Source organism: Notamacropus eugenii, chromosome 6, assembly GCF_028372415.1.
Source record: "Notamacropus eugenii isolate mMacEug1 chromosome 6, mMacEug1.pri_v2, whole genome shotgun sequence".
In the NCBI taxonomy this organism is placed as follows: Eukaryota; Metazoa; Chordata; class Mammalia; order Diprotodontia; family Macropodidae; genus Notamacropus; species Notamacropus eugenii.
The window spans coordinates 39,325,498-39,338,301 of NC_092877.1; the positions used below are offsets into that span (position 1 = coordinate 39,325,498).

General features: G+C 42.2%; 1 protein-coding gene across 28 annotated transcripts in view; it reads right to left on the minus strand.

Annotated features, from left to right (window-relative positions):
- The window catches only part of SOX6 (SRY-box transcription factor 6), a 666,349-nt gene that overhangs the window by 70,231 nt on the left and 583,314 nt on the right, over positions 1-12,804 (minus strand). For 18 of the 28 annotated variants that reach the window (XM_072619576.1, XM_072619573.1, XM_072619574.1 and 15 more), the window contains 2 exons: positions 11,907-12,088; positions 11,283-11,414 (listed from right to left, as the gene is read on the minus strand). In XM_072619576.1, the coding sequence (XP_072475677.1) occupies positions 11,283-11,414; positions 11,907-12,088 (314 nt within the window). The remainder of the gene's footprint in view (positions 1-11,282; positions 11,415-11,906; positions 12,089-12,804) is intronic. The other 10 variants (XM_072619595.1, XM_072619591.1, XM_072619592.1 and 7 more) reach the window with 1 other exon arrangement.

A 12,804-nucleotide genomic window follows, 5' to 3' on the forward strand; every position in this document is an offset into this window, starting at 1 on the left:
GTTCTTTATTCTTTACCAGCACATCCTTAGATATTCTTATTATGCCCAATTTACAGGTGGGGAAATTTAGGATAACTAACCTGCAAGTGACAGAACAAGGAATGAACACCCATCTTCTTATCCTGATCCATCTTCCTCAACTTAGGTTTTGGTGTTTTTCTTTTGAGGAAATTCCTGGGGCCTTTTCCTTACGCTGGGAAAAAAAAGCAGCCAAAGAGAAAGCAACTTTGCTGAGAAGGACCATGGGGCCTCCTGCTACCTGGGGGACATGGGGGTTTGTGGCCCCAGGGGAATGTGTTTTAAAAGAAGCCCTTTGTGGTATCTCAGGATTGATGCTGCTGATCTCACTAATAATAAGGCGGAAAGAGCTTAGAGGGCTTTCAGAGGGTAATCCCTCGATAAAGGGCCGTCCCTTGTGGGGCAGAAAGCATTTAGGGGGCCTTAATCTTATTCATGAGTATCTAAAGATGCTGACTGGAATGCAGCTCAAAGTGTAACTCTGGGAAAGAGCTGCCAATAACACATGTGTGAGATGATCAGAACCAGGTTAGTTTAGAAGGGAGGGAGAAGGTACAGTCTGGGCCATTCGTGGGGCAAGGAGCCAGATCCTAACTCCAGGTCTCCCAGAGAGGATGCCAAGTGTCCACAGAGTGACATACACATCCCAAGGCCTGCATATAAAAATGACCACATAGCAACATCTCATGCACCGATATGGAAATGTGGAGAACAATGTGTGCCCCACCCAAAGCCAAAGACAATCAGTCAAGAAAAAACATTTTTGATCTGTCTAAAAAGTGGGGTTCTTCACAGTTTAATGTGCTTATAAATCTAATAAACATCTCTGGCAGATAATGCCAGTCATCATTACCTGTTCAAAAGCTTCAAAACTGAGATTAAGTGACCCCAGAAATTCAATGACTGAGCAGAAGCTGTATTGTCCAGAGTCCCAGAACATCCCCTGGGTCCCACACAAAAGTTCGGGGATGAAGCTCTTGTAATGGAACAGAAATTATCACTGACCAGTGAAGAAGTCCCTGAGGCTGAGAGCATACCCGAAGCTGGATGTTGTGCCTCGTTCTTGTGCTGATCTTGTTTACCATGGGGCACCTGGCTTTGCAAGTGAATCTGAGGGAGCCCAACATAACTTGGGTTGGCAGACTAGGTTTTCCTAAGAAGCCTAAAATGTAAATCTTCTCCTATGCCCTGAGGCAGCATAGCAGAGTAGAATGGGCACGAGGTCAGGGTCAAAGAGGTCTTTGCCCTAATTTTGATTCCTGTATGTTTCTGGACAAGTCCCTTCATCTGTCTAATCTGTAGTATTCTCAAATGAGGAAGTTGGACTACCACATAGTCTCTGGAGTCCCTTCCAGCTTAGATCCCTTTTGCTTCTATGTAGATTTGAGTTTGGAGGGTGGGTGGGTGGGTGATCTCTTTAATAATCAGAACTATAACTAGTAATGCTTGAACCCATGGCAAGTGACCCAAAGCACAGCGGGGGGGGGGGGGGGGGGAATGGATTTGGGGATAGGCAGAAAGGAGAGCATTTGAACTATAACTGCTTGATGGAAAAAAATGCATACTGGGTCACCAAGAGGCTGCTGCTGATGGAGGAGTTTTCCTGGTGAGTAAACAGTGAGGGGAAAGAACTCTGGAGCTTTCTAGCTAATAATTCTTGCTAGCTTTGTGTTAAACTAAGTTGTTTTATGCTATTGAAGACTTTCTTGTGTTTTTGTCTCCTCTAAATTTTGGTGCCCTGGGAAAAAGTCTTAGTTGCCCTATCCTAGTTATGTCTTTTATTAAAATCAGGAATCTGTGTTAAGGTCCAAGGATGACATTTAGAAATGATTCCGGTTTCTTTGGGAGTTTAGTATTTTACACTGAAACTAAACATTGCATTTTCAAGCTTTAATAGTTTTGAAAAATCCAATTTGCCCTTTGTATTTTGTTGTTTTTGCTATTAAAGTTTCCTTATAGAAGACTTCCCAGGAATCAAAGGACTCCAATCCAGTTTCTCTGGTGTCATCAAGAAACTAAAATAAATATTTATCAAATTTTCTTTAAATATATTTAAAAGAATTTAACTGAAAAATTCCTGGCCACATGTGTTTTGAATTTTGTCCAATTCAGAAGTTTGAAAATAGTTCAGTGTCTCGACTGAAGGTTCCAAGTCACCTGGAGAACATAGGTAATTTGCAGGATAAGAAACTTGGGGTGGGGGGAAGCTAGGAGTTTCTCTCAGGTATGACTTACAAGCTGCCTTGGGTGAATGGCTCCCAACATCCAATCCATCTGATGCCCAGGATCTATGATACCGACTTCCCTGACAGCGCATGTGTCATGCCTAGTGAGGATATCCTGTTTATCATGTTAGTCATTCATGACATGTGGGATAATTCAAGGATGATTAGCTTGGTGGGTGTGTTTATTCCTGCATTTGTGCCAAAATGCTTACACTACAACAGGCCTGATCTAAGGACAGGAAGGAGAGGAGAGGCAGAGGTCTTTAACAAGGAAAGGGGATGATTTCAATTAACTTCAAGTGATGATCAACCTAGAGAAATACAGACTGCTATTGCCCCCATGATCAGAGATCAGCATTTTCCATCCCATCAGTTATGTGGGAGAGCCTGAAAGAAAATGACAGAAGTACAGGGAAGAAATGTAAAAGTAGAGTAGAAAGAAAAGGCATCTTTAGCATCCCAAGTTACACTTTTATTTTGCAACACTGTGATGAGGTATTTTCCTACTATTCATCTATAATCAGATCTTTTTTCTTCTTTATTGAAGGAAAAGTCCAGTGGGATCAACAGAAAGCATGGTGGTTTGGAGACAGCCTTGGAGTAAAAAGCACAGCTTTGGGTCTGGGGGCATTTGGGACTTGGAGTCAGGAAGATATGGGTTCAGATTCTCCCTTTGATACTTATTCTGTGTGTGTGTGTTCGTCCTTCATTGCTGAAGAAGACCATGCCATCAGAGAAATGATGACATGACTTGCACTTGAATTTGTTTTGAGTGAGGGAGGGCTATGTAGGTCACCAGCCTCACTTCTCCTCCTGAGCCATCTGAATCCACTGACCAGATATTCATCAGGATGACTGGAGATGACCCAGGATGAGGCAGTTGGGGTTAAGTGACTTGCCCAAGGTCACACACCTAGTGAGTGTCAAGTGTCTGAGGTGAGATTTGAACTCAGGTCGTCCTGACTCCTGCACTGATGCTGTACCCACTGTACCACCTAGCTGTCCCACTCTGTGACTGTGTTCAGAAAAGTTAATTAACCTTCCTGGGCCTCCCTTTTCTTGTCTATGAAATGAAGAAAATAATTCTTACATTATTACCCATCACAGGTTGGCTATGAGGATTATGTGGGAGGATATCTATAAAACATTTTGTAAATGTCACAATTTTATATATATTACATGTATAGGTATTTATATAAATTAAACATGTTATGTTACATAAATACATATTATAATATAAACATATTATATATAGCAAACTTTTATGTATTTTATGTATTATACACATATATAAAATTACTCCTGCTAATAATAATAATAACTTTAGACATGTCAGTCAGCCTCAGTGGGTCTTAGGTTCTTCCATTTTTTTTAAATAAAGAAGTCAGATGAGATGATCTCTAAGGTTACTTTCAATTCTAATGTTCAATAACTCTAAGTACTGGCCTTTCAGTCACAGGAGCCAGCTTCCAGTCTCAACTTCAACATTCACTAACTATGTGACAAATTCCTCATTGGAATTGGAAAATCCCTTAACCACTATGGGTCTCAGTTTCTTCATCTGTATAATGGGGATAATAGTATGTGCACTGTGTATTTGGCCAGACTATTGTGAGTTAAGTACGATATCCATGCAAGTTGCTTAGTCTTCTGATATCAGTGTAACCTTGATGATAAATAGGGAAGAATGTAGCTTCATTGACAGGATAGAGACTGAGCCTAGGAGGTGATTTTGCTAGGAACTGAGAACCTTCTCACAAAACATCGACACCCTCTCTGCTAGGCACAGTCTTACAGAGCTGTCTAGTAGAGTATGGAGAAGCATAACAGCTTATCAAGGGTCACACAGCCATCCTGTGTCAGAGAAGGGGATTAAATTCAAGTCTTCCTGACTTTAAGGTCATCTCTCTACCCAGTAACGGTAAGGCCAAAATGAATTAGGCAGAGAGATAGTGGACTAAAGAACAACGAATGGGGAGACAGAAGAGTGAGGGTCAGGTCCCCCCAAGGGCCTCACTGCAAGAATGGGACTAGGACACTTGAAGTCTGTAGTTGGGCCAGAATTTCCTAAAATGTGAAATGAAGAGTTTGAATGAGATGAACGTCCGTGTCTTCCATCTCTCTGATGCTATTATTATGAGCCCTTCAAGGGGCTATAATATACTCTTCTATGCTGTTCTCTATGATTCTAATGCAGTAGAAAGGTCAACTATTTCTAAAGGTCTTCATTTCCCCACTCCAACCTGTATTAAAAGTTAACATAAATACAGTTAAAACATGCCAGACATGAGGAGGGGTCACATCAGCTAAGTGGATTGCTCTGTTGAAGACATCTGAAAGGATGTGCCATATGGTAGGGAGCTGAATCCATGAAATACCCATATTTGTGAAATCTCACTTCTTAAAAGGCAGCTCTGCTCATTCACCCTTTGGGCAAATTTATGCAAAACTATTTATTGCAAGTGTTGGTTTTCCACCTTGTGGAGCAAAAGACCCATTTCTTGGACTCTGCCCCTTCAGAGAAATCATCTCTCTTTTCATGTAAAGAAGAGGTACTCTAGAGAGAGATTTTTAATCTCTCTTAATTATAATATAATATTATAATGTCATTATAATATTATGTTAAATATATTATTATAATCTCTTTAATAATTTTCTAAAAATAATAATAATCCGTATTGTCTTCAAGGAAGCTCCTTCAGGCAGCCAGGTAAACTGATAGACATTGTATTTTTCTGCTGCAGGTACAGAGACAGAAGGAGTCAAACAAGTTTAATGCTTCTGTTGTTGTTTTATTGTTTTGTTTTGAATTAGGTCTTAACCTTGTAGCTAAGCAAGTCCCAGGGGAGCTGCGACAACTGAAATCAAAGGAATGCTGGAACAGCTCAACACAGATATACTCCTCCTCTATGACCAGTCCTGTGACTTTGAACACTGACCAGAATGGGATGGGCTCAGATGCCCACGCTGATCACTGTGGTCCTATGATGGATCTAGCCTTTGTGCATGCTCACAGAGATTCAGAACTGTGCATCACAGACTGAATAAATGGCATCACACACACACACACAGAGTGTGGTACAATGATACTCCTGAACGATTCAATTGAATCTAACTTCTGACACATACTAGCTGTGTGATCACGGCACTCTCTAAGACTCAGTTTCCTTATGTGCAAAATGGGCAACACAATCCTTGTGTACCTCCCTCACAAGACTATTCTGAGATTCAAATGACATAAAGCATGACAAGAGCTTCAGAAACCTTAAAGCACTATAGAAATGGGTTTTTACCCCTACATTGTTTCCCACTCACTCCATTACGACTGTGATTTATAGCTCTGAAATTTGAGAGAAATTAGTTCCACAGCTTTTGACGAAGAGTGGGTGGCTTGGAAAACAAGAACTGAAGGATTGCTACTCAGGTGTGGGGTCAGGGCAACAGAGTGTAAAGAGAGATTTCTATAAAATGTAAAGCAAAGAACTCTGTATTTTCAGAAAATAAATGGTAAGCTCTGGAACTGGCTGCCCTAGGTTATGGACCTTCAGGGTTTAGCTGTTTATTTTTTTCTGATTATGGAGTCAGATAATCTGGGTTTGCATCCCAGTTGTGCTCCTTACTCCTTATGAGACCTTGGGCTTTTTCATGGTATGTCTCTGAGCCTTATTTTGTCTCATCTGTTTAGATGACCTACCTTATGCCATGTGATCCTAGAGCTCTCCGAGGCCCCATCCACCTCTGAGATCCTATGCTCTATGACTATACAACTTTTCTAATAGGAGACACATGAAGATGCAATTAGAATCTTCCACCAACTTTCCTTTCCTCTCCCCCTGTTGTTGTTGTGTAAAATACCCAAGGTGTTTACATCCTAGCATCTTGGTTAAAGCCCAGTCATCAAAAATAATAAGTCACCTATTACAGTTCTGAAACCCTTTAGACCCATGAGCTCATTTGTTCTCATAGGAGATTTACAGGTAAGGAAACTGAGAGTTGAGAATATAAAGAAAGTGGTGGAAACAGATCTAGAAGCTATACTTCTCAAACTCAGGGTCAGTACCATACTGTCCCTAAAATTTTTTCACTGCCTGGTCAAATTTCTATGCAACAAACTTTTGACTGCACCAAAGAAATGTGTGTATCTTCCCATGTACTTAGGTGTACATACAGGCAAGATACTGCCACACAGAACACATTTAACTCTGCCTCAGGCCCTCCATGGACCACTGTCATGTCAGGGACATCAGACACATCAGAGCTGGGTAAGAAATGTGCAGCCACTGAATATGTGGATCAACTGTACACCAATGATAATCCTGACTCAGCAGGCTCTATTCACCTGTGAGCAATAACTGGAACCACCCTCCCCAGCCTGGCTGCTGGGCACAGAGTTCATTCCAAACACACCCTGGTGAACAATGCATTCGCCACCCTCCTTTTCCTCATTGTTGGGTGGCTGCATTGATCTCACGCCTCAACTTATCCTGGCATGCACAGTGAGTATCAAATCAATTGTGGAGCTGCAAAGCAAAGCACAGCAGTGCCATGCTGAGGGCTGGCTTGGCGTCCGGTTTGTTTTCCACTTGTAATCAAAGGGGGCAGTGTTACATCAGCTGAGAGTGTAAGTGAGCCCAGTGGCTGAGGAGGGCAGAGCTGGGAAGCAGAGATTTCTGCATTTTCAGAAAATAAATGGTGCCTTCTGGAATTGGTAGGACTAGGCTACAGAACTTCAGGGTTTAGCTGTCTATTTTTTTCTCTTTTAAACTCCACTTAAGGGCAATGAACTATTCCTTTGCCAGGGTGAGTCTCAGCACCAAAAAGGAAAAAGAACACTGGGTTTGGAGTCAAGAGTCCTGGGTTCAAATCGTGACATTGCTGTTTACTACGTGTGATTCTGGGCAAGTAACTTCACCCCCTCTATGCCTCTGTTTTCCTCATCTGTAAAAAGGAGAGAATTTATATTTGCACTACAGCACCTTTCAAGGTGGTTGTGAAGGAAGTCTTAAAGAAATACTAGCTGGCTGTTTTCAGTGTCATTCTTCATAGAGGAAAACAGGCATTAAAAACATCCCAGCTGGTAATTCTGTCTTTTCTATTACAGAATTCAATGCTGGAAGAGAACCAAGGGCCAGATAGTCCAGCCCCCCTCATAAAAGATGAAGAAACTGAGGCTGAAAGGAGAGATCCATGGGACCAGCATCACAGAAGCAGCAGAACATTTGATATAAAAGAACAATAGCAGCCTAGGATCTCATGTCACCATTTCAAATAGCATGCCTTCAAAAGAGATGAGAAGGCTGACATTAACAAGGACAATACCATCTAACATTCCTATAAAAAAACTGTTAAAGAGCTAACATTTATATAAAACTTCATACATCTTAGGCACTGTGTTAAATACTTTATGATTATTATCACATCTTATACTCACAACAACCTTGGGAGGCAGGTGCTATTATTATCCCCTATTTTACAGTTGAGAGAACTGAGGCAAACAGTGATTTGCCCAGGGCCACATAACTAGTAAATGTTCAAGATCAAATCTGAACTCAAGACTTCTGACTTTCTGATTCATGGTAGACAGTGCAAATGCCATATCCCCATATCACAGACAAGGAAACTGAGTGTCAAAGACAACAAAGGACCCACGTTACTTTGGGTAAATTAGCCTCAATTTCTGTATCTGTATAAATGGAGTGGGGCAGCTAGGTGGTACAATGGATAGAGTGCCAGGCCCAGAATCAGGAAGACTCATCTTGATGAGTTCAAATCTGGCCTCAAACACTTAGCCACGTGGCCCTGGGCAAATCACTTAACCCTGCTTGCCTCAGTTTCTTCATCTGTGAAATGGTCTGGAGAAGGAAATGTCAAACCACTCTAGTATCTCTGCCAAGAAAACCCCAAATGGGGTTAAGGAGAGTCGGCCTCGATTGAAAAACAACCAAAAATGGAATTGTAATACATGATTTCTCCAATTCCTCCCCACTCCCCCACTCAGCTGTTTGACTCTAATGTCTCTAAGCATCTTTGTGAGGCAGGAAGGATGCAAAGGCAAACTAGTCCTCCAGTGTTAGTTGATGAAACTATGATATGGCAAGACAATAAGAGGCCCCCACCTTCTCCCTGCCACCCTTGTAATGTGTCCTGTAGTCTCAAACCACATTCATACAGCTAAGCAACCAGATACTATCACAGGCTAATACCTGAATCAGGTCATGGAAATGCTTATCATCAGAAGACTCCATGTCATCTGACCATCCAGGTACACATAGAAAACTGGTACATCCCAGAATTAGGAGTGTACTCAGGTACCATGTTTGAATTGCAAAAGCCAAAGTGACCCTGTTAATAATTTCTGCTTTTTCACTACCAAGACCCAGCTTTTCACCTTACTCCCCACCCTAGTTCTGTCTCTGTAGAAGATTTAGGAGCAAGAAATTTTAAATTTGATCTTGAATTGTCATACATAAAATACTCTATGGATTACACAACCAAACAGAAAAATTTGGGGAGCAATTTGACTCTGAGTGGGATCTAACTGCTCTGGGGAGCTAGAACTGGGCTTGATATGGCAGAATTTTGTTGGTTGAGAAAGCAAAGAAGACCTGACCAGTCACTTTTTCCAAAAGTACTTTGTGCTAGCAGGCCTTTCCCAAACCGTGGGCACAAGCTACCCTGCAACCATGGAGCAGAACCCCTCCCAAGGTGCCGTTACAGTCTATTGTGCCTACAAGCTACATATTTAACAATCCTTAAACACCCAGGGACACAGCCAACCAGAACGCCTAGCAGGCCAAGAAATCTTTCATTATAAAGTGCCAAAATATGGATTTGTCCAATAGACTGTAACATCTCCAGGGGTAAATATATAAATATATTTGTAGACACATATATGCTTGAAAGCATATATATATATGCATTATATGGATATATAATAAATGCATATGTATAGATTTGTCACATTTGGGACAAATTTGGATTTTATGTGTATATCACATCAAAATGTCAGATTTAGGTGTTTTTCAAGGATATAATTGGGAGTGGGAAAGTCAGAATATTATCCCTTGCCTCCCACTCTCCTCTGTTTCTACCTATTCCTTCCAAAATAAAACCTTCAGCATTATAGAATCTCAGTCTTACTCCTTCTAGATATGGGGTCATGGACCCCATCGAAGGAAATAGCATAAATGTTAGTGAAAAACTTAAATTAAATGTAAAATGTACCTGTAAAAAAGCTTCTTTTTTTCCATCCAAGTTCACAAAACCCCTGGAATCTATATACATATCCCCTAGGGTATTAGCAGACCCTGGCTTAAGAACCCCTGTTCTCTTAGATGAATAAGGCAAAATTCATATGAAAAGAAACTTGAAATTAGCTTGTAGTATTCAAATTGGATCCTGCCTATGCTGCTGCTTCGATTCCATTCCAGCTGTGCAAGAGCCTTGGGAATCACAGGGCTGTGGTGTCTGACCAAAGGGTGAATCACGAACTTGAAGGGAGGTCCAGCCTAACACCAATTTACTCCTGAGGACAGAGATCTGATTTGACTTTGTACAGGGCGTGACATGTTTGAAAACTGAATTCTGATCCTGACACTGAATTTCCTTCAGTTTTTACCCAAATCAAATCATCATCTACATACATTCCATTTTAAATGCTTATAATACTAAGAACATAAATTAAACCAGGACATAAATAAAACACAAATAAACCCACCAAAAATGCCTAAGGCAGCATCCCTTTAGACTATGCAATGATCATTCTGGTCATTTGAATCCAATAAGACTTTCTACAGGATAAGACTGTAAGAACTTGGAGATGTGTGAAGATAGCATTGCATTGGAAGAACTTAGTTCAAATCATGTAACAGACAGTTCTTAGATGTGTGACTAGAGAGTTACTTCATCTCTCTGAGGTTCTTATGTATCAAATGGGGATAATAATTTTTATTCTACACATCTAAAACAACTATGAAGAAAGCACTTGGCAAGCTGTCGATCACTATAGAAACGTGTATTTCCTCTTGTAATATTTAACAGTACTAACAGTAACAATAATAAAAATAGCCCAAACCTACCAATTTTACCAATTGAAATTTGTATTTATGAATATTCATAGAGTCCTGCATTTACTATGGCCATTAGTAGGAGCCTAATTGGAAAGGGAGCAAACTAGCCACATAGATTGACTCGTGCCCATGCTCAAACAGAGAATTCCACAGGCCTGGAACAATCACCTAAATCAAACTAAGTGCTGGCTTTTCTTTCCATAATTTTCAAGGGAATCTATAAAGGCAATACTCACATGAGTCAACATACCAACTGCAAATAAAAATGCCAATGTTCTCTTGATTCAGCAATGGGCATCCTGGACAGCCCAGTGCTCACTATTACCAATAGATAAGAAGATTTGAAAAAAAGAAATAGGTCAGCAGAACTAAGTTGAGGCTACTATTGACTTTCCAAAGGAGTGCATGTTTTCCCAAGTCTTCCCTTTCCATCCCAGTCCCCAGACTTGGTGCTAGGTCTTCTGCCCCTTGTTTCTCCAGTACCTCCAAGCCAGACAGGTATTATTGTTGCAACTCTTTCCCTCTTCCTTTTGTTACCCCATCAAAACCTACTCACAGCAAAAGATTTAATAAACCCAGGAATCCCCTAGTAGAATTTAAGCTCCTTGAGGACAAAGATTGTTTTTCTTTGTATCTCCAGCACACACTAGGTTTACTTGATTTTTGTTGAACTGAATTAATGCTGAAGGATCAGTGGCTAATAACAGTGAGTAGATAAGGATATCTGCTTTTTACTCTCTCACATCTCCCCAGGCATGTCAAAAGAAATTGTCTGCTGGTGTAACCCTGGTAGTAAGACATAGTATACACTGATGCTGAGAGGAGGGGGAAAGAGGGGAAGAAGTAGCAGGGGGAGGGCCAAGACAATTGTTCCCCCTTCCTCCCTCCCTCCTTCCATCTTTCCATCAACACCACTGCCTGACTGATCTGTCAGTCACCCATCGTTTTTAATTGCTTCACTCTGGCTGACCTGATATGAACTGACAGCTCGGGTAGCCAGTGACAGGGAGCGTCGAAAGCTGGGGGACACTCGTCTTGGGGGCCTCTTTCTCTTCCCTCCACTCTTGGCCAATTTAGCACAAGAAAAGGTCCGTTCGGAAACCTACGGATACAAAGTGTCCGCTGTTGTCTTGAAAATTCAACAGTTTCCAGGAAGTGACCACAGACACGCAGGCCTGCAGCCAGGATCTCTGGGCCAACGCAACCCTAGCTACACTTAAGAGAGTCCGTGTAGGAGGGGAGTTGAGAGGGACAGGGACCTGCATCTCCAAGCCTTCAGATGGAGGCATAGACTCAATCTGTGCGCACCCATGCACATGCTCCAGTGGGTGCTGCCTGTGGGGGAAAAAATGTGTGGGGCTGGTTTTTTTCTTTTTTGGGTGGGGGGGCATTTGTTTTTCCAGCTTCTGTTGGAGCTTTTGGCCCTGAGACAACAAGGCAGCAAACCCACCTCAGCCATCCCAAAGCGGGTGAGGTGACCACCCAGCACGAGCAAAGGTTGGCCAGGCACGCAGACGAGGCAGGGTGCTCTCTGCCTGGCTGCGTGGGAGCCTGGTTCGAGTAGGCGAGCCCGCGCCATCCTGTGTCCTCTTACCTTTTCATTCCTGCAGTTGTTGAGGCCCGAGTTATTCATGGAGCTCAGCTTGCCGTCCATGCCGTGCGGCTGCTGCTGCTCCCTCTGAATCTGCTCTCTCATCTTCCGAGCCTCCTGAATGGCTTTCATCACTGTGTCCTGGTCCCCAAATAGGGCAGGCGAGTTGAGGCTGGACAAGATATCTGTAAGTACAAGATGCCCTTGTTAGGAAGCGTGGGCTGAGGCACCAACCAGGCCACCATCAGCACCAACCAATTCTCCTGCCCAATCCGAGATGAGGATGGAGGTGGGGTGGAGCAAGTGGCTCCCTGCGCCCCCACATCTTTCCTCTCCATTTGACCACCTCTCAACGTATTGAATAATTAGGGGGGGAATGCAAACATCCAGCAAGAGGAGCAGCATCCTTTCTGCAAACCCGCTCAAAGTGAGGTGAATCTGCCTCCATTGCTAGAAAGTTGGCAGGGGGTAATGACAAAAGACCGACAGAGGACTGAGTAGCCTTGTCCTTGAACAAGCTCCCAGCTGAAAGCTTTACTTCTCTTGAGCTACAGTTTCTAAATCTATACAATGGGCACAAAAGTGCCTCAAGGAGCCTCTCTGTAGTTGTATTCTGGGCCCATATCAGTGCTCTGTCACAAAGATTTTTTGGAGTATTGGTGTTTGCCAGCATCCGCCCAATCCAGCTAATGTTCATAAAGAGTTTTAGAAACATCAAATGTCACCTCACTATGAGCTATTTGAGTGAGTGGTCATTACAATCAGAGTTGATATGGATAAAGGACTTCAGAGTTTGCAAAGTGCTGGACATGTGCTGTCTCATTTGATCTTGATGGCAACCTACAAGGTGGGTGTGATTATCAATCACTCCCATTTCTGTGGTGGTTGTTCAATCTTATAC